Source organism: Haliotis cracherodii, unplaced genomic scaffold (assembly GCF_022045235.1).
Source record: "Haliotis cracherodii isolate W230 unplaced genomic scaffold, xgHalCrac1.p SCAF_16, whole genome shotgun sequence".
Taxonomy (NCBI): Eukaryota; Metazoa; Mollusca; class Gastropoda; order Lepetellida; family Haliotidae; genus Haliotis; species Haliotis cracherodii.
This window is the reverse complement of record NW_027266271.1, coordinates 31,155,270-31,179,199: the sequence shown is the minus strand read 5'-3', so window position 1 is coordinate 31,179,199 and position 23,930 is coordinate 31,155,270. Positions and strand designations below refer to the sequence as shown.

Genomic DNA, 23,930 nt, shown 5'->3' with positions numbered 1-23,930 from the left:
ATTCAATGTATTTTTATATAAAGACCAAAATATATTAGTCAAATACGTGCGTGTCAACAAGGTTATAACGAAAAAAGCATTGGTCTAGGAGAAAGATAGGGTTCCCATGCACCCGAAAGATATCATTTTTAACTTACGTTTTTGCAATCGTCATTGTGTTTACTAAATACATTTTGAAGTTCCCCATGTGAATATTGTTCCATAGTGTCCATTTTTGGCCATATTGGATTCCCGATGAAAATTTAAAATCGGCATAACTTTTGAACTAGACATGGACCATACACATATAAGACTTAAGCAATTGAAAGGGTTAGTTTCATGATTAAAATATTATTTAAAAATGTTTGGTACATTAAAACTCGAAACGCGTAAAAAAAGTCAGTATATGTTACTCAATATGATTACCATAAAGTCTGGAAGGTACAGTATTTAATTTACTTAAATTAATTAACAGTTCGCAAAAATAACAGACTATAAGTTTCAATAAGTCTCAGTAACAGAGAAACGATGCCAGTGCTCATGCGAAAGAACGAGCTGTACAAGTTGCATCAAGTTGTGTGCTGATAAGAGCCTTTGTGAGGGGGGTATTTTCAGTTAGAACTTTAAATTTGTGTTCATACAGATATTCATGATATTTCTCAGGAAAGGCGAACTTGAAACATAAAAACTCTGTGCAGCATATTTTTGTTTTGATTCCCACGAATTTCACAACTCATCACTCGTTTTTTCTCGGGTTTTCACCTCGGGTTTGATCAAGACTGCTCCTAAACCTTTTCTGGCTGGCATCTATATGCAACTCAAAAGGAAGAGAAAGAACATCGAAACCAAGCACATGTGATCAAAGTAATCTGGCATGTAACTCACAAAAGGATTCCTCCTAACCTTGTCTTACTTTTGCATTTACTCTTTCGTAAGGGATTAGGTAGAAGTTTATTCAAAGGTCTGGCGATTTGGGCAAAATTGGTAACAATACGTACATAGTGACCAAAGCCGAAAAATCATGATATTTCCTTTCACGAATTGGGTCTGCGGCATAGAGATATGATCCTAACTTCTTCCTATCACGTGCGCTGACACAACTTACCTTACATACCCTTTCCTTCTGGCGACATTGGCTCCTGTGTCCTACGAGACTCCTCATTAGGTCGCATCAAAAGACTTAAAGGTGTTTTAAACCCATGACTAAATGCATCCTTTAACTCCTGCTGCAGCAAAAGGCTCTCCCAGACAACACGGCACAGGACACACCCCACTAAGACCAGCAGTTTCGGAAAGCACTGACTGCTGTCTAGCAGTGTAGAAGCTACCAAAGATATTGTTCGTGCACAGTAATAAAGATGCTACACATTAAAGCCATTAACTCCGAGATACTAGCACTATGGTCTAAACAAGAGTGACACTGCGAGCCTTACCCTTTTAAAACTTCAACATAGCACCTCTCACAACTGCTGTGGAATGTTCCTTACTGTCAAGTAACCTCGTACCTCCTGACGTCATAGCTAACCTGACCTTTACCAGTCTCACCCATGAAAGTAGATGCCCTAGGAGAAAGTGTAATACTAACTGTACGGGCTAATAGGTGTAAGAGTGGAGGCAATGACTGAGAAGATAATTATTCTGACATCCATTGTTTCAGCTTTTGGTTTTACAACTGTGTCTTTCAGGGCCTTAGCCAGAACGTTCATTTTATTAGAACTCAGATGTGTTAGGTGATAACAACTTCAATGGTAGTCAGTTGATTCCAAATCTCCATCAGCAAGATTTCCGGAATTGCCCAAATTACACACAAAAATGTGCAATGTTTATTTTCCATGATTAGAGGTAGTGATGCAACCAAATCGCCTGTGTAGCTTGTCCTTCCCCACAATCAGTAGAATCGTTTTTTTGTTACTGTGACTTATTAAAACTCATAGCTTGTTATTTTTGTGAATAGCTATCAGTTTAAGTAAATTAAAATACGTTCACATGAATTTGCTCTGGATATAGAGAAATATACCAAATTTGTTTAAATTATATTATATATGAAAATCGCTTCCTCATGCTCAATACGTTATGTGCCATGTCTAGTGCCATGTCTAGTTTAAACATTATGCCCATTATAGATTTTTATCGGAAATCTAATATGGCCGCCAAATGACACTATGGGACAATATTTCAACTTGGGAACATCAACATTCATTTCGTAGACACTATGAGTATTATAAAATGTAACTTAAAAAATATATCTGTCGGGTGCATGGGGACCACGTAAACAACGAGCCAGACACTATCATGGCTAAAAAAAGAGCTTTCTAAAAGCTTGGATTAACATCAGGAAAATGGGAAGTTCAGGCAATGAAAAATATATTTTCTAGATATAACATAACAAAATATACAGCTGTACGTAAATTAGATGTTTTGCAACTCCCGTTAAAGTGTGTTGCACATAACCTGCAATCCATCATATAGTGACGGTCGCATAATATCCGATCCTGATTGTGTCACCGCCCACACAAACGCTGTCAAAGTTTACATTCACAATCCGACACGTGAGTACTACTGAGAATCCTTCAAGTAGATTAACATAATTCGACTGAAGTTATATTACTGTCAGGAAATACGTGGCTGCTATAATTGTATTATATGAGACTGATCTCCCAATATATCAAATGCAGTATGTCTATTGTCACCCTCAATGCTGCCACTTATCCACGCCAAAGGATTTCATAATCTACTTTGCAAAGAGGATCAAATAAAAAATAAAACAAAATAAATAAAATAAATAAATAAATAAAAATGTTTTACATGGAAGTTCATTTGAAGTATCGTGTGGCCTGTCAGGGGGATTCCAGTCCTACTGCATGTTTCCAGAATTCACGACCTGTTGAACACAGTGCGGGGCTGCTGCTGCCGAGAATATAGTGCTGGCTTGGTATGCAGGAGAATATAGTACTGGCTTGGTATGCAGGAGAATATAGTGCTGGCTTGGTATGCAGGAGAATATAGTGCTGGCTTGGTATGCAGGAAAATATAGTACTGGCTTGGTATGCAGGAGAATATAGTACTGGCTTGGTATGCAGGAGAATATAGTGCTGGCTTGGTATGCAGGAGAATATATAGTCCTGCACCATGACCGTGGAATATATTTATTTTATGAAAAAAACATAATCTAGAAATGCATACAAAAGCAAGTCTAGCCAGCTCAAGCTAGCTCTATTCCACATCAGCATAGGGAATTATTTTTTTTTTAGAGTCAAGAAGGATATTGTGTAATATAAGATTTCAGAGACTAAATGTTAGTCTAGAGAATATAGTGCTGGCTTGGTATGCAGGAGAATATAGTGCTGGCTTGGTATGCAGGAGAATATAGTGCTGGCTTGGTATGCAGGAGAATATAGTGCTGGCTTTGTATGCAGGAGAATATAGTACTGGCTTGGTATACAGTTCCAGTCTATAGTTTCAATGATGTCATTAGTGTATAAAATAGGCATACTTATTGGTATGTCTTTCTCGTACTAGTAAGCGTCTTTAAGGTGGATGACAGCATCTGAAAGAACTTAAACGTACCGTCATCTTTTAATCCAAGTGCGTGAGCCGCCAGGATGCAGTGGGCACCCCGATTGGTTGCAACAAGATCCTGCACGTGGTGCGTTCCTCTCTTGTTGTACTCAAGGTCTTGATGTTTTGTACTCCAGGAACCCGGCACGTGTCACATGGATCAAGCGATTTGAAGCAAGTAAGCCACCGTTTCAAACATTGACATAAACAACGCACATATATTTTCAATCTAATTATGTTGATCTACTTGACAGGTTTTAAGTAGTACACACCTGTCGGATTGTCCATGTAAACTTTGACAGCGTAGCCTTATAGTTAAAGCATAGAGTGTTGCTAAACGCATGGTATATAAGTCATTGCGTGTGTAAGAGGCGACTATGTTTGCCGTAAGAGACGACCACCGGAATCGGATTGTCAGGCTCGCTGACTTGGTTGATGCATGTCATCGGATCCCAATTGCGTAGATCTATGCTCATGATGTCAATCACTGGATTGTCTTGTCCATACTCGATTATTTACAGGCCGCCGTCACATAGATGGAATATTGGTGAGTGCCGCTTTAAAAAACAAACAAACAAACAAACAACTGGATTGGTATGAAATCATTAACTGTAATAATGTTAATATTGTAAGACACACATACGGGTTGTACACAAGAAACCATGACAACGAGACAGGAAGTGGGGTACAAGTCATACTAACAAGTAACAAGTAACAAGACCAATAACTGTTTGTACTGTACAAAATACACAAACACAATTCTAAAAATTGCATGAGGAAATATCAAAATTAAAGAACTTAATTATAGATTGAATGTATTCAGCGGATCCATTCATCAGATGTTGGCGTACGTCCCGAGAATCTCCAGGAACTGTCGGGAAAACTCCAGACAGAAACGGACGTCATCCTGAAATGACAACATTGACATGAGCTGGTTCCACTGTGGATTACAACACTAGGATTGTCTACATACATGAGGTCGAATGTATTTTATAACTGCAAATAATATGATTAAAATGGTGTCAGAGCATTTCCTGCAATCTCCAACTCAAAGGTAATCTCGGCCAGTATTGGGATGAATCCATATTGGACCTAGAATACTAGTTTCACTTGTTTACGTGACTATCACATTTTTATTCAACTTACGAGAAATGCTACGGCAGTTGTGACGCTTCTCCAAAAGTTTATCGATATTAAAATAATACCTAATTTCTATCAACCAAGCTTACTCATGCACGTATTTCTTAAAATGTTCCGCCGCGCTCCACAAAGAAAACGCTGAGGGATCGGTCAGTATACGGTTTACAGAATGACTTTTCTTACTGGTTTCACAGTTGTTATTTCTAGGAAGTAATGTGAAATGTACCAGTAGAGCAGGAAATACTTTTCCTTTTCGCGAACACCTGGTGTCATCACTGATTTTCAGTGATCAGTTCATTTACGTTTCACTGCTATTTTGCCTGAGTCATTCTATACTTCATGCTGCAATTCTTTAACACCCACCCTGGTAAAGGGTGCACCTCCATGACGAGCACACAGTCTCCCCATATCAGTGATGACGTCAACAGTTCCGTCGTCCTTCAGTCTGCTGGCGATGTTCACAAGCAGCACCAGGAGCAAGGATTCTGTAGCAGTCCTGGAGACATCACAGAGATATGATAGCATTAGCTGTGACCAATATTAATGGTGGAGTACAGGCATATTACAACAATGATTAGCTGGACGCAGAATTCGTACCAGAACACAGAGACATTAGCTTGGACCGACATCAGAGCTGACATGGAAGACACCAGTAGGTGTGTGATGAGATCACGGGAAAAGTGTGGAGAACGAAACCTACATACCTGGACACAATGATACTAGAGCCTCGTTCTGGATCCTGTGTCCATGTGAGCAAGTTGTCTATCAGCACAGCGACACCTGGATCACGCACACTCCCAGTCAGGTGGTAGTTGCGGATCGTGGTGGTGGTGGTGGCATCATCCTGTGCCATGGGAAGATCAGTGATTGTGTCATCAAACTTCACACTTGAATCAGCCTTGTTTCACAGTAAACGATGGAAAATAAACCGTCAATTGACTATATTGGATATTTTACCGACAGAATCTTCAGGACATAGTGAGTGAATGCTATATTCCAGCGCTACCCCAGCAACATGTAGCTAGCCGCGTCCGACTCAGACAACCCAGTGGTTGATATAATGAGCCACGTCCCATGCTGTCGGGTATGATGATACACAATCAATCAAGTCAGCGAGTAGCCTCTTACGACAAACAATAGAGCGCTGTAGACAATTCCACCCCAAAATTCTCACAGGGTCTACAGATAGAAGACAGAGTGGTGTGTGTTTAGTGGCTGATTTAGATATTGTTGGAGGCAATGGCATAGACGGTTACCATGTAAACAACAAACATGGTATGGTACTGAATCAACATGTGTGAGTGAGTGCTTGTCTGGACTAACACCAGTTTAACAGTTATAGCCTACTTAGATGCCATGCCGCAGTAGATACCCCACTCACAGTACATTGACTTCGAGTTGTCCAGTCTTTATTTGTGTCATTAATGTTGAGCGCCAGACAGGGTAACAACAACCATTTCTTAATATCATTTGGTATGACGCAGTCGGGGATCGAATCATCGCCCTTCTACTATCCGGGCAGACCCCCTATCCACTCTATACATACTTCCACTAACCTTTAATCCAAGAACAATAGTGGTGACTGAGATACCATCTGACAGCACAGCCTTACTGCGATCAGGTCCAAGTCTGTCAGTGTCTCAAGCTGCATGGTGCAATCTCGGAAAACACGCTGTTTCCTCAAACTTCTCTCAGTTTCCTCATACATCAACAAGAAAGTAGCCATGTTGAAATGAAGTATCAACCTTAGCGTGGCTAAGGTTGGGTCTGACCAACCTTTAAATTTTCACCTTAACTAAGGCTACCTTAGCGTAATGTAGGTTCATGCAACAGGGGGTCAACCTTAGTAAAGGCCTAAGGTTAAAACTTAAGGATATAAGGTAACCTTAGCGCTAAGGTTGTTTTGGTCAACGGCACCCTGGACGATACACGCCCTGTATTTCTGCTACATAATAGGCTACATAATAGGTGTGCAAATTTGAAAATGGTAAATATGCAATATGTCTAAAGATTAACGCAATAGCTATGTCTCGTATATGCCATATATTCAAATGAGTCGCCCACAAAATACATGTACTTGAAACTCTGTTTCTGCAATACTACATTTGGCTTTATGAATAAAAGTTAACTTGTTGTCCAGCGTTCAAGATACATATGCAACGTTATATGTTAATCACATACATCTGCCGCTTCTAAATCAGACACGTTATAAATTTGGAAATACCTGGTCCCCGACGGACGGTTTTGGTCTGGGGCAGTTAACGTTTAACTGAGAATGTGTTCTAAGATTACTAATAAGTGACTCATATGCGACTGCACAAAGAATTGAACTGAGGAAGATTGCGCAATTTGACCTTTAAATTTTGCATTTTGTAGTTGCATTCTGAACTTGTGCATGATGAGGTATCCTGATGCTATTCTCTACATCCGCCAGATACCATCTAAACAATATTGGTCATTTGGGGACATTAGACGATCATTTTACATTTTTATGAAATTTGTACACTAGCCGAACATATGTTTGCTGTTTTTCCTGTGTTTAAATAATGTACCTTAATTTGACGTTTGTACTTGACCAAGTTTCTCTCCCAGTGAAGTGGCATTTGAAATATCGCCTCTTCGAAAACCTCTTCATCTATAAAGATAGCCATAGATTTGTTAGATTGAGAGGATTATTTCTCGAATATGTGTACAACGATGGGTCTTGTAGGCGTGGCCATTTCCACACGTCGGAAGTAGCAGATTTTCTCCAAATGTGTTGCCCGCGCATGTGTAAGTGAAATAAATACATTGACTTCGGAATGACAAATGATGACATTTATAGAAAAAAAACTTGAATCATGTTAAATTTAAAAATATTTCTCAATGACTTTAACATCGTGTAATACTCAGTTTGTTTTCCAAAGAGGCAAAATTTAAAAAAGTAATTGGCATCACCATAAAGCTTAAACAGATTAATCATTACGTAAAACCTTCCAAAGCCCATTTCCTCTTAACAGCCACGGGCAACATCAAAATGACATTATTAACTGAGGTAAAGACATACTTCTAAGCATAACGAATTCAATTATTTCCCAAAATAGTTGATGTTCGCATGATGTTCGTGTGAACTGTGCATCAAATACTCTTCCATTTGACGATAACCTCTTTTTGTGAAGGGACAAATTAGAAGCTGCATTTTGCACAATGAATGATTATCAACTTAAAGAGTTCTTAGCGACACTGGAAACCCTAACAAAGAGACAAAGGAAAGGTTGTATTTTTATTGTATCAGAGTGGTCGTTTGTGATTGTCCAAACATACATCTGTACATATGTTAGGCAATGAACATAAGTTATGGAAATAAACTCCGAATCACATGCATAAACGTACTTGCAAAAATAAAATCTCTCACTTCACCGCCATTTCGTGAAGAATAATCCATTTTCACAAAAAATACCTTCAGATTGGATATATACAGTACAGCCTAGTGCATTTATGAAATACAAGAATGTTCCCTCACATTTTGTTTTGTGACGTCACTTCTAGTTGGGAAAATACATGCTCAAGGAAACACGGCTTAGAAAACAGCATGTCCCATACCTTTGTTTGTTTGCTTGACTAACGCCCCACTCTTATTTCAGCAATATAGCAATATTTCAGCTATATGACGGCGGTCTGTGAATAATCGAGTCTGGACCAGACAATCCAGTGATTGACACCATGAGCATCGACCCACGTAATTGAGATACGATGACAACCAAGTCAGTGAGCCTAAAGTAAGGATAAGATTTATGGATGAACAACTGCTTTATTACAATTAAGAGCGACGTTTCGGTGAAGGTTCTAACACCGTTATCAAGTAAGTGATATACAGAGTATGATTGACAAGTTTTTATACAGGTAGGAGGCAATGTTTATGCAGTAGAGTAGATATCAGATGTAGTTGTATTGGAGTGGAGAAGCCTGTTATGTACACAAAAGGGTAGTAAAGTCATTTATCGGCGAAGGATTATGACTGATTGGGGCCTTTGATGAGTTGATGGTACACCGGGGGTATGTAATAGCCTTGGTCGGCGTTGATCGACAGTTGGAGTCCTTTAATGTTCCTGGCTTCTTCGGATGAGATTGCCTCCAAGTAAGTTATCGTAAAAAATATATCACCATTATCCGTTGAAAAACAAATCTCTGGCGAGGCATTAGTCGTAAAGTTTAGGTCAACACAAAAGTGTTTCATTTCTTTAATAAAAGAAACAAAAGCCTTTCCGTATTCATGAGAAATATGTCCGATTCCGGCTTACAGGCTCAGGATGTGAATTGTCATGCAGACTGTTTCACAGGTGGCTAGTCAGTAGCCGTCAGTGGAAATCCTCGATACTTTTATAAATTTCAGTTTTGTATCCTTGATGAACGCGACACGTTTTTATGTTGTTTTGTCTATTTTCAAGACTCCAAAAGTGCGGTTTTTGCCACTAAGGTAAACAAATCTCCATGTACTTCAGCCTGGTATATTTAGCATACTATTTATCACACTCAGTGCATGTTCAATAGTCAGAAGAACTGAGATAATAATGCAGTACACACACACACACACACACACACACACACACACACACACTTTTTAGTGACTTGAATGTTTATTGAATTGGCACCCATTTATTTAACAACACATTTCTTACATGTGGATTTCCATATATGTGTAGGTTATCACACTGATTCCTCCCTGTCAGTTCCACGGCATTAGTAGTGTTATGGACAGGGAGGGTGATGGAGGAAAATGTTTAACACATACATCATAGTCGTTTATTAATATATGAACTTTCCGTTTTACAAAGAGAACGCTAGATAAATAATATATAAAGAATAGTGATGAATAGTTTATTTGTGATATATAATATTCACCCTGAATCAACAAGGATGTTTGAGACCCGTGATGATCCAGGGTAGAATAGGTCTTCAGCAACCCATGCTTGCCTTAAGAGGCAACGAACGGGGTCGGGTGGTCAGGCTCGTTGACTTGGATGATACATGTCATCCGATCCCATTTGCTTGGAACGATGCTCATGATGTCAATCACTAGATTGTCTGGTCCCGACTCGATTATTTACTGACCGCCGCCATATAGCTTGAAAATTGCTAAGTGCGGCGTTAAACAACAAACAAACAAAGGATGTTTGATGTATATTCCCTGAATATGATTGATATTATATTTTATACAACGGAAATAATGAACTCATATATACTATTAATGTAGACAGTACCATAAATAATTCATGTTCACACTAAAAATTATGATATTTCAACAGGCACACCATCATCCATCAGCAATCTATGTGAAGTGTATGTGTCAATTGAGGATTTATGTGAAGGGCGTTAAGTTGCATAAGTGACAAGGTAGAATCAAGTCACACAGAAGACATGCCACAGGTGATCACTGTGGATTTGAACGCACATAAGCGGATTATAAATCGCCTTCCCCAAAAGCAGAAGAGAACAGCAAAGTCAAATTAAATAACGAATTTGTATTTCAACAAACTCATTTCATAACATGTTACTGTATTTATTTCTTAACACATTATAATGTAATGATTTCTTAAAACACTATTCTGGTAATTGGTGATTAAATTAAGAGTTTGTAAAATTATTAGGTGACATAAACCTAGTTTCCAACGGGTTGCCATAGACAAAGGGGGACGCGTCATGGACAAAGAAACTTTGGCAATAAAGAGACAACAAATGTCAAATTGTCAACCAATGTCACTTTCTCCAATCATAAGATTTTGAATGTATGTTGATAAATATAATTATATCTGAAACTCTCTCTTCACTTTTTTTCTGGAATAGTAGTCAAACACATATTTTTAAATGAACATACAAAATCAATAATATAATAATTATTCCCTAAAATTAAGGTAAAGAGATAAAATGAAACGTTGATGGAAATGTAATATGTTCCAAAGGAAACAACACAGTTTTATAAGAAAGGCATATGTATTTGCTCTCATATGTAATGGTAAATTCATTAATTACACTGAGATCTGATTCCCAGATTGAAACAATATGTTAACCCAGAAATCTGTACGTAAGAGAACAAAATTCACGAAGTTTTCAAATCAATACAGATTACTGTACAGCAATTACAATGGCAGTACACAATAAAATAAAAGTACGATATTCAATGACAGAAAATAATATGATGGTAGTGGTCAGTATTAAATACAAAATACAGTGGTGATAGCAAACAAAACAGTGAAAATGATATATATTTACCTAGCTGCGACAGTGGTTACGCTTCTGAGAATGGCTGGGCAGGCAATCAGAGATGATGAGTGATCTTCACAAGAAAGCTGGTTCCGAAGCGATGAAATGAGTGAGAGATGCGCAAACACGCTCTTGTCTCCTTATATACAGCCCAACTAGCTGCTGGAAAGTTTAACACAGTCCCCTCACCAGTCTTGCGGCACTAGAACATTACAGACGTTTCTATAACATATATCACCGTCGACGATATACAGGACCCGATGTTTACACACCATACTAGCATATAAATATAGCAACTTCCTGACGAATGATCACTGTCCATACACAATGCAAAGAGCGTCTACCTATTCTCAACAGAAACAATGTAACACCATTACAATCAGTATTAAACATTAAACATATGGCATTACACTGCCATATAACAACATGCTGCCATGATCACTGTTGTGCACTTTCGAGGGCTTAACCACAAACAACCTGTCTTATGTAGACAATGGAAATTAGTAGATATGAAACAGACATATTACAATATATAATGACTAATTAGGTTGAAGTACCTGAAGTACAAGACCTTGATTGATTTGAGAACAGGACATGGGAAAATAGTTTTGCTATGTGAGCATATATTTTTGTCAGTTCCAATAACATTTCATGTTTATTTTTGAAAAGCTAAATTGCATCTATCATGCAAATTCTATACTCGAATCTGGACTTCAAAACTCAAGTCCATACAACTTTCTTCCTGGCCATGGCCTGGGAAGTGTTGTGTTTCTCCTCGGGTCTCAACTTGGGATCAGTTTCTCCTAAGGTCTTGACTGGGGATCAGTTTCTCCTCAGGTCTTGACTGGGGATCAGTCTGTCCTCAGTTTATTGACTGGGGTTTAGTTTCTGCCCGGGTCTTGACTGGGGGAGCAGTTTCTCCTCAGGCCTTGACTGGAGAGCAGTTTCTCCTCAGGTCTTGACTGGGGATCGGTTTCTCCTCAGGTCCTGGCTGGGGGATCAGTTTCTCCTCAGGTCTTGACTGGGGATCAGTTTCTCATCAGGTCTTGACTGGGGGATCATTTTCTGCCCGGGTCTTGACTGGGGACCAGTTTCTGACCGGGTCTTGACTGGGGACCAGTTTCTGCCCGGACCTTGACAGGGGGAGCAGTATCTCCTCAGGTCTTGACTGGGGAGCAGTTTCTCCTCATGTTTTGACTGGGGAGCAGTTTCTGACCGGGTCTTTACTGGGGAACAGTTTCTCCTCATGTTTTGACGGGGGACCAGTTTCTGTCCGGGTCTTGACTGGGGAGCAGTTTCTCCTCAGGTCTTGACTGGGGATCAGTTTCTCCTCATGTTTTTACTGGGGATCAGTTTCTTCCCGGGCCTTCACTGGGAGAGCAGTTTCTGACCAGGGCCCACTTGCACAAAGCGATCTAAGCGCTAAGATGATCGTAACTCCCATACTTTAACATAGGCTTACAATAGTCTTAGCACTAAGATCGCTTTGTACAAGTGGGCCCAGGTCTTGACTGGGGATCAGTTTCTGCCCGGGTCTTGACTGGGGATCAGTTTCTTCACGGGTCTTCACTGGAATAGCAGTTTCTGACCGGGTCTTAACTGGGGATCAGCTTCTGCCCGGGTCTTGACTAGAGATCGGTTTCTGCCCGGGTCTTGAAGATCCGGGTTAGAACTAGGCCCACTTGCACAAAGCGATCTTAGCGCTAAGATGATCGTAACTCCCATACTTTAGCATAGACTTACAATAGTCTTAGCGCTAAGATCGGTTTGTGCAAGTGGGCCCTGGTCTCAGTAACCCATGCTTGCCTTAAGGGGCGACTAACGGGATCGGGTGGTCAGGGTCGCTGACTTGGTTGATGTACGTCATCGTATACCAGTTCCGTAGATCGATGCTCATGTCATGATGTCAACCACTGAACTTTCTGGTACAGACACGATTATTTACCGACCGCTGGAATTTTGCTGCGTTCAACAACAAACCAATGAAAGTCGTTTCACTTGTAGAGTCAATGTCGTTGTCAATGTAAACAACGAAGATTTCGGACGATTTACTGAGTGCATATTTTCGGCAAGCGAAAGTATTATGCACTGATTTATAATATTTGAATAGTGTTAAGCTTGTACAATTTACCCAGATTGTCAGAATTATGATTATTATTATTATTATTTTATTAGTATCATTACTGTATATCTTGGCGCAAGTCATAATTCTTAACTGCCGTTGTATGCATCTTCATAACCCAATGTCACCAACTGGTTAAGTGGATAAAATTAGCCACTTTTAATAGAGTTATGCTACTTATGAATATAATGAATTCCACGAATTAGGAAAATACACGATTTTAATTGGTCAATCAGAGATTTGAAATGACAATAACCAGCTCACACGGTAACAGGTGATATGAGGACCGCATCACCGTGGAAGATAATATCTGTCGTAACGTCGTCCTCAATCATTGTGGATAGACATTTCAAAAATAACATATGAACACTTATTGGTGACAAACTTCTGCCCTTTCTGTTCAAAACTGAAATTAGTTAAATACGGTTACAGGAAACGTAGATCTACAGTGACAGTAAACTGTGTTCATCCAATACTATTACCTGGTTTTACTTTTGTAAGAACTGTCTATGTCAATTGCAATTATAAACAGGAGATATGAAACATGCAGATCAATTAAGAAAAACACATTAACTGCAGGTACTACGGCTTGGATGATGAATCAGTTTTACATTTGCCAGAGGGTGTTTCCGTTCACACATGAAGTCCCTCCCTTTTCCATTACATCATCATTAATGAAGTTACCCGATCCAGTTGGTTGTCCACATACAAATAGGGCCCGCGTTTAGGCGGTGTCAGTAACATGTAGACTGCACAGACGGAGACGTAGCAATATTCCGTAGATGAAAACTGTCTACTTCACAGGTATTGACAAGAACTTAACACTGTATCCTCAGTTAGGTCCTGGCGTTATCACAGAATAATATTTTGATAAGGAGTGTCAGATTTTGAATTTGACATTTCAACAGCATTCATCTTTCAAGCTATTTTACCATTGTTTCTTTGCCTTGATGTGTATATATTTAAATGTTACACAAATGGTTGATTTAAAGCGAATGAATGGATGGTTCGCTATCAACAGATGATATTTGTCATCACTACCTTCTTTCTCTGTTACAGTACCGAGTTTTGAACAACCGCTGCCATGGTGACAGAAACGACCTTTCATTTGATGGTTCTCCTGTTGATCCTACCTCGTAATAATGGTGAGTAACAGAAACTAAATTTTCACTGAGGTGATCGGACAGATATGTTTTATCTGAAGAATGGTATGACAGAAATATGTACATGCATTACAGATATGTTTGCAATGTCCTTATAATATATGACGTCAGATATGTGTACAATCTATATCAGTTCCACGAGGGAGAGAGAGATGGCGAGAGAGAGGGGGGGGGAGAGAGAGTGGGTAGGTTGGGGGGGGGGGGGTGCGTGATGGCTATATCACTGAAATTTACAGCTCCGCTACAGTTTTCTGATGTATTTATTTAAATCTCCTTCACTTTGGGCCTTTCTCCCAAATTAAGCTGACACATCTTGATATAACTGGTATACTGTTAACAGCGGCGTTAATCCAACTTCCACTCACTTAAAAGCCAGGGCCCCGTTCCACAACCGTTCGTAGCTCTACGACTGTCGTAAGTCTATGTTAAGGTGTGCGAGTTACGATCACCTCAGCGCTGTGACCCCTTTGTAAAATGTACTCAGATCATGTCGTGACAGTTTGATCCTCTGGTCACTTCAAATGCTGAAGTTTGTATGCATAAACTATGTGTACTTGGTAAACATTATGCGCCAGATAATACAAGTGATATTCATAGTGAAACAATTGAATTATTGCATACATTTGAAAAACTGCTGTCGTTTCTTAATAGCAAGAATAATATATTTAGCTAATTTATTAATAACATGTTCATTTTGGCAAGACATAAGAGTGCAATATTTATCAAATGAAGGTTGTAAATGGTAAAACTTAGGTATAAGACTATTTCTCAGGTCTGAGTAAAATTGACATTCAATGCAGAAATGATACTCAGTTTCAATTACACGGACTACACAAAATGGACATAAGCGTTCATCTCTAGAAAGAACAATTTTTCTTCCTTCTTCAAGCATTAGGTTATGGCTAGAACAACGGAAAGAACTAAGAGCAAATTGATATACTCTAACGGGCATTGATGTTAAATATCTTTCTAATACAATGCATGGTTTAATTTGTGAATACATTGTAAGTTTGGAAAATGTTTTTAATTTACTTAACCAAGTTTGCTGATCTATATCGATACATCTTTGCTTAAAACAAACAATAAACCTATTTACATTTGGAACATCTTGATTACACCAGACAGAACCAAAACCATATGATGATAATAATTGTTTTACATGAAAAACCCAACATTCAATACCTTTATCCGCCAAGGACACTTGATAATCATGGACATTTTTCAAAATAGGATCAGTTTGAAATAACAATCTAGACCAGTATTTAATAATTTTCATATATTGGTTTACTTTAAGTGAATAACGACCCATCTCCCCCCTTTCAACAATATTAGGTGTACTCCGTCTTTTACAGAAATTGTCATGGAATGTATTAATATCAGGTGAAGGATGAACCCCCCAGACTTCACTGCCATACAACAAGATTGGTAGAAGCTTGACATCAAATAAATGAGTCAAAATATGAAAGGTAACTTATGAAAATCAATAATGTTTGTTTTTAGTGACTGCAAAACTGTATTGGCCTGGAGTGTTAAAGTTTTCTGTGTATTAAACCATGAACCAGAGCTTGAAAGATGTACACCTAAATATTTATACACTGAAACAATTTCAAGCTGACATGTATTTAGAGAAAAAAAATCATATTTCTTTAATCGACTGCCTTTGCGAAAGACAATGACTTTGCTCTTGACATTATTTATTTGCAGCTGCCATTTATCACAATATTAGGAAAGTTTATTTAATCTCTTTTGAAGACCTATAATTGTACTATCTATTACTACAATGTCATCTGCAAAAAGCAACATAAATAACTGTAGAGTACCTATACTAATCCACCATTGCATATCCTGTTGCAAAAAATCTACAATGTCATTAATAAAGAATGAAAATAAAAATGGTGACAACTGGCAACCCTGTCTAACTCTAAATGAACAGTCAAAGAATTTAGTAAATCCAGAATTCAGAGACACGCATGATTTCACATTTTCATAATAATTCTAAGTAATCTAAAAACAGAACCTTTAATATTACCAGTCCAAAGTTTGTACATCAGAGCATTATGTGACACAGAGTCAAAAGCTGCTTTTCAATCAATAAAGGCACAGTATAGTCTAGCTTATTATAATCTTAGATATTTATCAATAATAGTTTGAAGTATAAATATATTATCCAGAGTTTGAAACCCCTTTCTAAAATCTGCTTGTTCAGTGATAATAACATTTCCGTCAGTTGCCCAATTGGTGATTCTAGTAGATATAATTTTATAAAAGATTTTACCAGATATTTCTAAAAGAGTAATAGGTCTGTAATTACTAGGGTCATTTACATTACCCTTTTTATGCAAAGGACGAATGACACCTAAAGTCCAGTCCTCTGGATAAGTACCAGTCAATAAGATTTTATTAAACAAGGATAACAGCATTTCAAAACACATGGGAGGGGCATATTTAAAAAAATCAGTGGGTACACCACTTAACCCTGGGGCTTTTCTATTTGGCATATCATTAACAGCCTTAAATATTTCATCTAATGTTATTCTACTATCTAACCCATTGTCATCTACATTAGAGTTAATCAACTCTTCACTAATAGATTCTACAAAATGTTGAACATTTGTATAAAACGGTTTCTCACATTCAGCAAATTAGTGCCTTTGAACAAATGATTGAAATGCAATAACCAAGAATCCGGTGAAATTGAATTACTTTTACATGACCTTTTTTAAAAAAAGACCAGAACTGTCTACTATCATGCGTTGATAAAGCATTGTTAATGTCTGTGATATAACACTGAAACACAAATGTCGATTTCTGTTTGCATAGGCTTCTGTACGACCTCCACGAGTCAATGTACCGTTGTCGGTTGTTGTCACTGCTAGAATCATGATATCCACGGAGAAGACGGCGAGCGGTTGCACGTGCGTCCCAACATTCTTGATCAAACCAGTTATGCCCCTTCTTTATGCGTTTTCGAATTTCTCTTGGTGATTTTTTACAAAAGTTTGCACAACATTCCATCAAATTTGGAAATGTTGAAAAGGCATTGCGATTGTCATCATTGGATATACACGAATTGAAAGTACTTACAAGGTTTTCTGGTAAACAATCCCAGTTTTGACGGTAACGGTTAGCTTGTGATTCATCCCAAACGTATCTAGGTTGAGGTGGTATTTCTGCCTGTGGAATGTCATCGTGACCACGTGTCAATTTCAAAGAGTAGGTCAATGGCATGTGCGAACTTTCCACTTGACTGTAAAGTACTTCAAAATTAGTGATGAGGTTAAAGGTGTTTTCAAGGCACAAAACGTAGTCCACAACACTATTGCCATCATTTACAAAACATGTGAAACGACTGATATTTACCCAGTCTGCCGTTGCATAATCTTAGACCTGTTAGTTTACACATATCAATTAGGGAACGTCCACGCTTATTGATGCTCTTGTCTTGAGAAACTCGTGGAAGTTTGATATCCTCAATATATCCAAATCTTCATCAATTGGTAAATATGTGGTATCATCATCAATAATGTAGTCACAAAAGGAGCCATCACCTGTCCGTGCATTTAAATCGCCCTGAACAATTATGTCACAATCCTGATCTGACGTTTTAAACTTGGCAACGTCAGCTATTAGTATTTCAAATAATGATTCGTCTGCATGCTTACTCGATCCTTCAGGTGAATAGTAAACAGTTGCAAGGTAAACATTTCTATGATCTGGAATGTCAATTTTTAACCAAATTATATTACAAGAGTCACTTTTAAGGAGAGTACAAAAGTTTACAATAGATTTCTTTATGTAAACTTGGATTCCTCCAGAGTTTCTAATAGCACCGTGTGTTTTAGCACGTATTAAACTAAAACCTGTAAAATCCTGAATGTCCACACAGTCATAATCACACCATGTTTCCACAAGTGAAATTAGATCATATTTGTTGATAAAATTAATAAAGTCGGATTTCTGTCAATGCTTTCTCAAACCTTCAATGTTCCATGAAATACATTTGACGAACGGGATAATATTTACGTTGTTAGGACCTTGGCCCCACCTTTATTCTTTAGATTTACGTGTTTTTGAGAATGTTTTACGAGCTTAGTTGTGTTGGATTCATCGTCCCATGTATACATTTTGTCTCAATAATCAGTCTATCTGATCTCAACACAGAGAAACTTCCATTTTCACGAGCTTCATCCATGAGGTATTTCAATTTGGCCCTAGATTCTCTCACTTCCTTCGTGAAATCCTCTGCAACCCCAATCTTAGTTCCCTTAAGTTTTCCTGTTGATTTCAGCACTGTAGACTTTGACTTGAAGTCTTTGAACTTCACAAGAATGGGTCTTGCGCCTAGTGATTTACTCGGTTGTCTCTTCACACTCCATCCCGACGTCATCGTCTATTTTCATCGTCCTTTCAATGATGTCAGTAATCTTATCTTGAATATCCGACGGCTTTTCTTCAGAAGTCTAACTTACGTTGAAAAACAGCAGGTTGTTCCTCCGACTGCTTGCTTCGAGAAAATCAATCCTTTCTGTCAGTTCTGTAACAGTTTTCTGTATCTGTTCACTGTAGTCTGCTAGTGAAGATAGATCACGTTCTATTTTCCCTATTCTCGTAGACAGCATACTGAAATTCTCAATCATTTCACTTCTCATTTCACGTAGTTCTTTCAAAAGTTCGTTAAGACTCAACTCGTCATCAAGAGTCACTTGTCTTTTAGGAGGTCCTGGGTCAGAAGTAACGAAAAAACACACCTCGTAGCCCGGTCCCCGAGCCGGCCGGAACGTACTTCCCTCTCAAAAATCTCGTCGTCCAGTATACGACGTCATCAAATTGCGTGCACATGTTCGAATCTTCAGAAATGACGTCATGACAGAACAATGTTTCATCGTGAAATAAACCGAGCTTCGTTCTTCATTTTTTCTTTGCGATTTATCTCGTAATTATCTGATATTAAATAATACAAACAATATCCATGATGCATTGTCCGGAAGTGAGATACCACTTCAAGTCCAAATGGATTGTATCCAGATTAAAAACTAACAACAAAATAGCAGCTTCTGAAAAGTGTTCAAGCACTTGCAGCATCACATTTCCATTTCACACATGCACATGTATTTCCACATAAATCCTACATAAGCAATTTTATACAGTCTAATGTGAGAAGAAACTCAAGATAAATTACCTGAGATCAAAATTAACTCTTCTGTTGTGACATTGTGCTTCCTGGCGTCACTCCCGAGGTCCCACTCCCGTCTCCATCATGACCGTCTCCATCATGACCGAGCCGAGAATGACTCGAAGTCTGGCAGCGTGTGTTTCTCACTGCCCAACCGATCCGAACACACCAACTGTCCTGGGGCCACCATAGATTCCATGGAAAGTTCTCTCACCACAAGTAAAAAGGGTTATTTAAATGTATATTACAATACACAGTTACACAGGGTTTTTTATCCCTACTGTGAAGATACCACGGTGACAATTGAACAACAAAACACACTAATCGAGTATGACCAGGTGGGAGGAGAAAACAATGAATAATCAAAGTGATTTCAGGAATCTTTGTTTTTTAAATAATATAAACAACGTACAAAGAAGAACATTAAAAAGAATGATATCAGAATTGTTCATCCTAAAAAGATAGTTGCAATGTGGAATGCAGTCAGTCGAAACTAAGGCATTGGAGATCTCTGACAATATTTTGTATGATCATTTGGACCATTTGTACCTCACGGAAAGGTTGTTAAAAGCTGTTGGTGATGTAACTAAATTAGCTGATGTAGTCCCGATTGGCAATAACCTGAAACCTGTGCCCCGAACACCTGGCACTGGGGGAGGGGTTGTTGTAGTTTTCAGGCAGAATTTCAATATTGAATTCCGCTTCATGTCTGTTGTGTTCTGTTCATTGGAACCATGCCTCAAGTTCATGACTCCATATTGCTTATTGAGATGTTAAATACCAAGAAAGCGTCGCTTGTTATTATGTGAGATTTATTTCGTTGAGCTGAACGAGCCTGATGTTGACAAGTGTATTGCTACTCTAGAGCAAATGGCTTAATACAACATGTCTTCAGCGACTCACAAGAGTGGTCAAACTATTGAAAGGACCATCACTCAACAGTCGGACATTATACGAGAGAGTGTTAAGAGTCGAAGATCGATTGATGCCTTATCACTGGATTAATTTCTCTCAGACTTAATATTGAATTTGTGCTGACAAGAAATCTGTCAGCTGTCGTAACATCAAGGCGGATCGACGACGTCGATCACAGTTAGCAAGTCTCTGTGTTTGGACCCATGATGTTCACACTCTATACCAATCAGCTGGAGGACGTCAATCACAGTTAGCAAGTCTCTGTGTTGGTAACCATGATGTTCACACTCTATACCAATCAGCTGGAGGACGTCAATCACAGTCAGCAAGGCTCTGTGTTGGGACACATGATGTTCGCACTCTCTACCAATCAGCTGGAGGACGTCAATCACAGTCAGCAAGTCTCTGTCTGGAGACCCATGATGTTCCCCCTCTTTACCAATCAGCTGGAGGACGTCAGCAAGTCAGCAAGTCTCTGTGTTGGGACCTATGATGTTCACTCTCTATACCATTGTATTCTATTTCATTCCTGTAGGGCGACTCAGTGGATCCGGTGGTCAAGCTCAGAAGCTCGGCAGATTGCGTGACAGCGTGGATCGTTGCTCGCAATATCGATCACCGAAAAGTCTGGCCCGGACCTGAGTATGCAAAGTCCGCCGTCAAGTAGCTGGAATATTGCTGAGTGTTCAAAAACAAACAAATCAAGTCATCCTTATGGTTTTTTTTAAATATTTGACACCAAAACAGTGCTTTATACCTAGCTATCATTTCCTGGTAACCCAGCCATGGTGGGGTAGTTTGGGAACCCATGTTCTGTTTACCCACATCATGACTATGACAATCAACAATAGGCTGTGCCGACGTGGGTTGTCAGTCAAGGCATGAGGTTTATACTCATGATATTTTGCAAAACAGAATGCTGAGGAAGAGCCTCCTAAACGCTTGTCACGATATTCGGCCCAGCATTGTATAGGTCAAACTTACAAGGATTCCGGGCCACCGGAACTGGAACATTGTTTAACATGTGCGATACAATTCAATACTTTGACTTGTACAATATGATCCCGTGTGTTGTTTTTTCAGGTGAACAATTGACTTGCCTTTGCATGTGCCTTTGCCTGGGTGCCCCCGGTGGGGCAGGATACGCTCACCATTTCGCGAACACCTGCTATCATAACTATTTGATAGTGATTCATACACACGATGCTCACGATAAAGTCGGAATCGTACAATCGACTCAGGCAGCGATTTCTTATGAATATGGATATGATCTTTCGCTTTTATTTACAATAGCAGTTCATACAGAAAATGAGAAGTAGATACCACTGAAGATGACAAATGGGAAATAACAAATGACATCAAAGACAATGTCTGGATATCATCTTCAAAAAAACCTACGGTTTTTGTTTTTTGACCCAATATATTTACGTTTCTTTTGCACACGGAACTTTTGTTTATGTTCATGGAGTAGTTCATGTGTTTCTTTATGTTCATGTGTATCTTAATGGCATAAATTGAAATATATATATATATATGCTCTTGTAGTGTTTTAAGAGGTGCTGTAAATTGTTAGAAGTGACGCAAGAATATACAGTTATTTATAAGCATCTTTGTGTTTGGATTTGTAATACTGACTGACTGAGTATGGTTTTACGCCGCTTTTAGCAATATTCAGCAATATCACGGCGGGGGACACCAGAAATGGGCTTCACACATTGTACCCATGTCGGGAATCGAACCCGGGTCTTCGGCGTGACGAGCGAACGCTTCAACCACTAGGTTACCCGACCGCCCCGGATTTGGCTCGCTTGACAAGCTGAAGGCCCGGATTCAATTACGCAAATTGGCACAATGTTTGAAGCCCATTTCTAGTCTCCCCGCCGTGATATTCCTAGAATATTGGTTGAAACAGCGTCAAACAAATAACAAAATAACTCAATATGCATGTCAATGTGACAACGTGCAGATTACAGAGCACACTTGGTCGGTGGAACCCAATGTTTGTCACAACTGCCGGGGGACACGAATGGCAAGTCGTCTGAGGCTCCGCGATTCGCTGTGCAGAGTTGCGTCCCTTGGTCACGCCAGAAACCTGTGGTTGTGGGTTCGCCCTAATTAGGTTTCTAAGTTTGTCAGCACCATACCCGTGCAAACGTTTTGAAAAAAATCTTGATATACATGGAATTATTGGTGAATATCAAGGAGGATTTAAGAAAGATAACTCTACTATCGATAGCATTTTTATCCTCAACTCTGTAGTGCAAAGGTATATTTCACGTCAAAATAGTAGAGTATTTGCCTCCATTGGCTTTCGTAAGGCATTTGATATAGCAAACAGATAAAAGCTTGTGTATGTTATGCTTCAAAATGGTATTCATGGTAAACTTTTCACAGTCATCAAAAGTATGTATGAAAGTGTAAAAGCTACTGTAACATATAACTATGGTAAGAAATTAACAGATTATTTTGTGTGTTCTTGTGGTGTGAAACAAGGGTGTACCTTAAGCCCCGTGCTATTTTCTCTTTTTATCAGTGAACTTGTAGCATATTGAGGTAAATTTGATGATGGATTTATATCTGAACACATGCTTAATATAATTGCACCTCTATTTGCTGATGACTTTGGTTCTTGCTGCTGATAATGTGTAATAAGCTCCAGAGGCGTCTTGATGCTTTATTTGTTTACTCCCAAAAATGGGAAATGGAAATTAATACTGATAAGAGTAACATTATTGTTTTTAAAATGGGTGGCCATTTATCAAAATATATAATAGGTATTTTTATGGTAATCAAATTGACACTGATAATATCTAGGCTTAATTATAACGCCAAAACTCATTTGGACCAGAGCATGTAAAACACTTTCTGAACAGACTTCTAAAGCACTGTGGCCAGTGAAATCCCTGATCAGGAGACTGGAATTTACTCCTAAAGATTCGTTTTACGTATTTGATAAGAAAATTGTACCGATTTTGTTTTATGGTTGCGACATCTGGGGCTACCAAAGAAGGGAAAGCATAGAAATGGCCCACCGAACGTTTTTTGGTGATCCAAAGCTATTTATTACCCAGTTTTAAAAAAGAGTTACAACTGTTCTTTGCAAGAATGGCAAGCCTCCTTCGACTCAGAAATCATTGTTAGATTGTGAAACATATTTGTCTCTTCAAATGCCCTGGGAGTACAAACATCTATTAACAAAGTTTAGCATTGGCTGTAATTGTTTGGGTGTTCAGCATCTTCGTAGTGGTGTATCAACAATTACTGATGATAATGTTTTGGGTGAACATTGCAACGTAACTGAAGGTGAACTTCATGTTGTATATGTCTGTAAACATTATGTGGATGAGCGTAAATCGTTATTACCTAAATTGTCAAATGCGTAATATTATTCACTTAAAAACCTGTGTACTTCGCCAGATAGTAATGTATTATTGCCATTTACCAAGTTCTTAACACGTCTTTTTAAGGACTGTTCCTCTTAATAAGTAATTTTGTTTATTTCAGTCTGTATATCTTCATGTAGTAACCCAAAATTATGATGTAAACAGTTTTGTACTTTAGGTCACGTGGCCTTTAATGCAGATAAAAAAAACTGTCTGTAAACGTCTGAGACCTGCATCAATTCGGGCTTTCCTCCCAC

The 23,930-nt window shown here is 38.7% G+C and overlaps 1 protein-coding gene across 1 annotated transcript; it reads right to left on the bottom strand.

The window, feature by feature from the left end:
* Nucleotides 1-4,372: 4,372 nt before the first annotated feature.
* LOC139463697 (uncharacterized) lies at nt 4,373-12,165 on the bottom strand. The gene is made up of 5 exons (XM_071244952.1): nt 12,017-12,165; nt 6,234-6,306; nt 5,382-5,521; nt 5,041-5,173; nt 4,373-4,444 (listed from the first exon to the last, which is right to left on the bottom strand). Exons 1-5 carry the CDS (start codon nt 12,163-12,165, stop codon nt 4,373-4,375), a joined length of 567 nt encoding a protein of 188 aa, XP_071101053.1.
* Between the last annotated feature and the right edge of the window lie 11,765 nt (nt 12,166-23,930).

What these genes read in the sequence shown, in the direction of transcription:
- LOC139463697 (XM_071244952.1), bottom strand. Translation starts at nt 12,165, where the DNA reads ATGAGGAGAAACTGTTCCCCAGTAAAGACCCGGTCAGAAACTGCTCCC. An exon ending in TGGTCCCCAGTCAAGACCCG is followed by an intron (nt 6,307 to 12,016) that starts GTCAGAAACTGG and finishes AGACACTGACAG; the next exon opens with ACTTGGACCTGATCGCAGTA. An exon ending in CTATTGTTCTTGGATTAAAG is followed by an intron (nt 5,522 to 6,233) that starts GTTAGTGGAAGT and finishes CCCATGGCACAG; the next exon opens with GATGATGCCACCACCACCAC.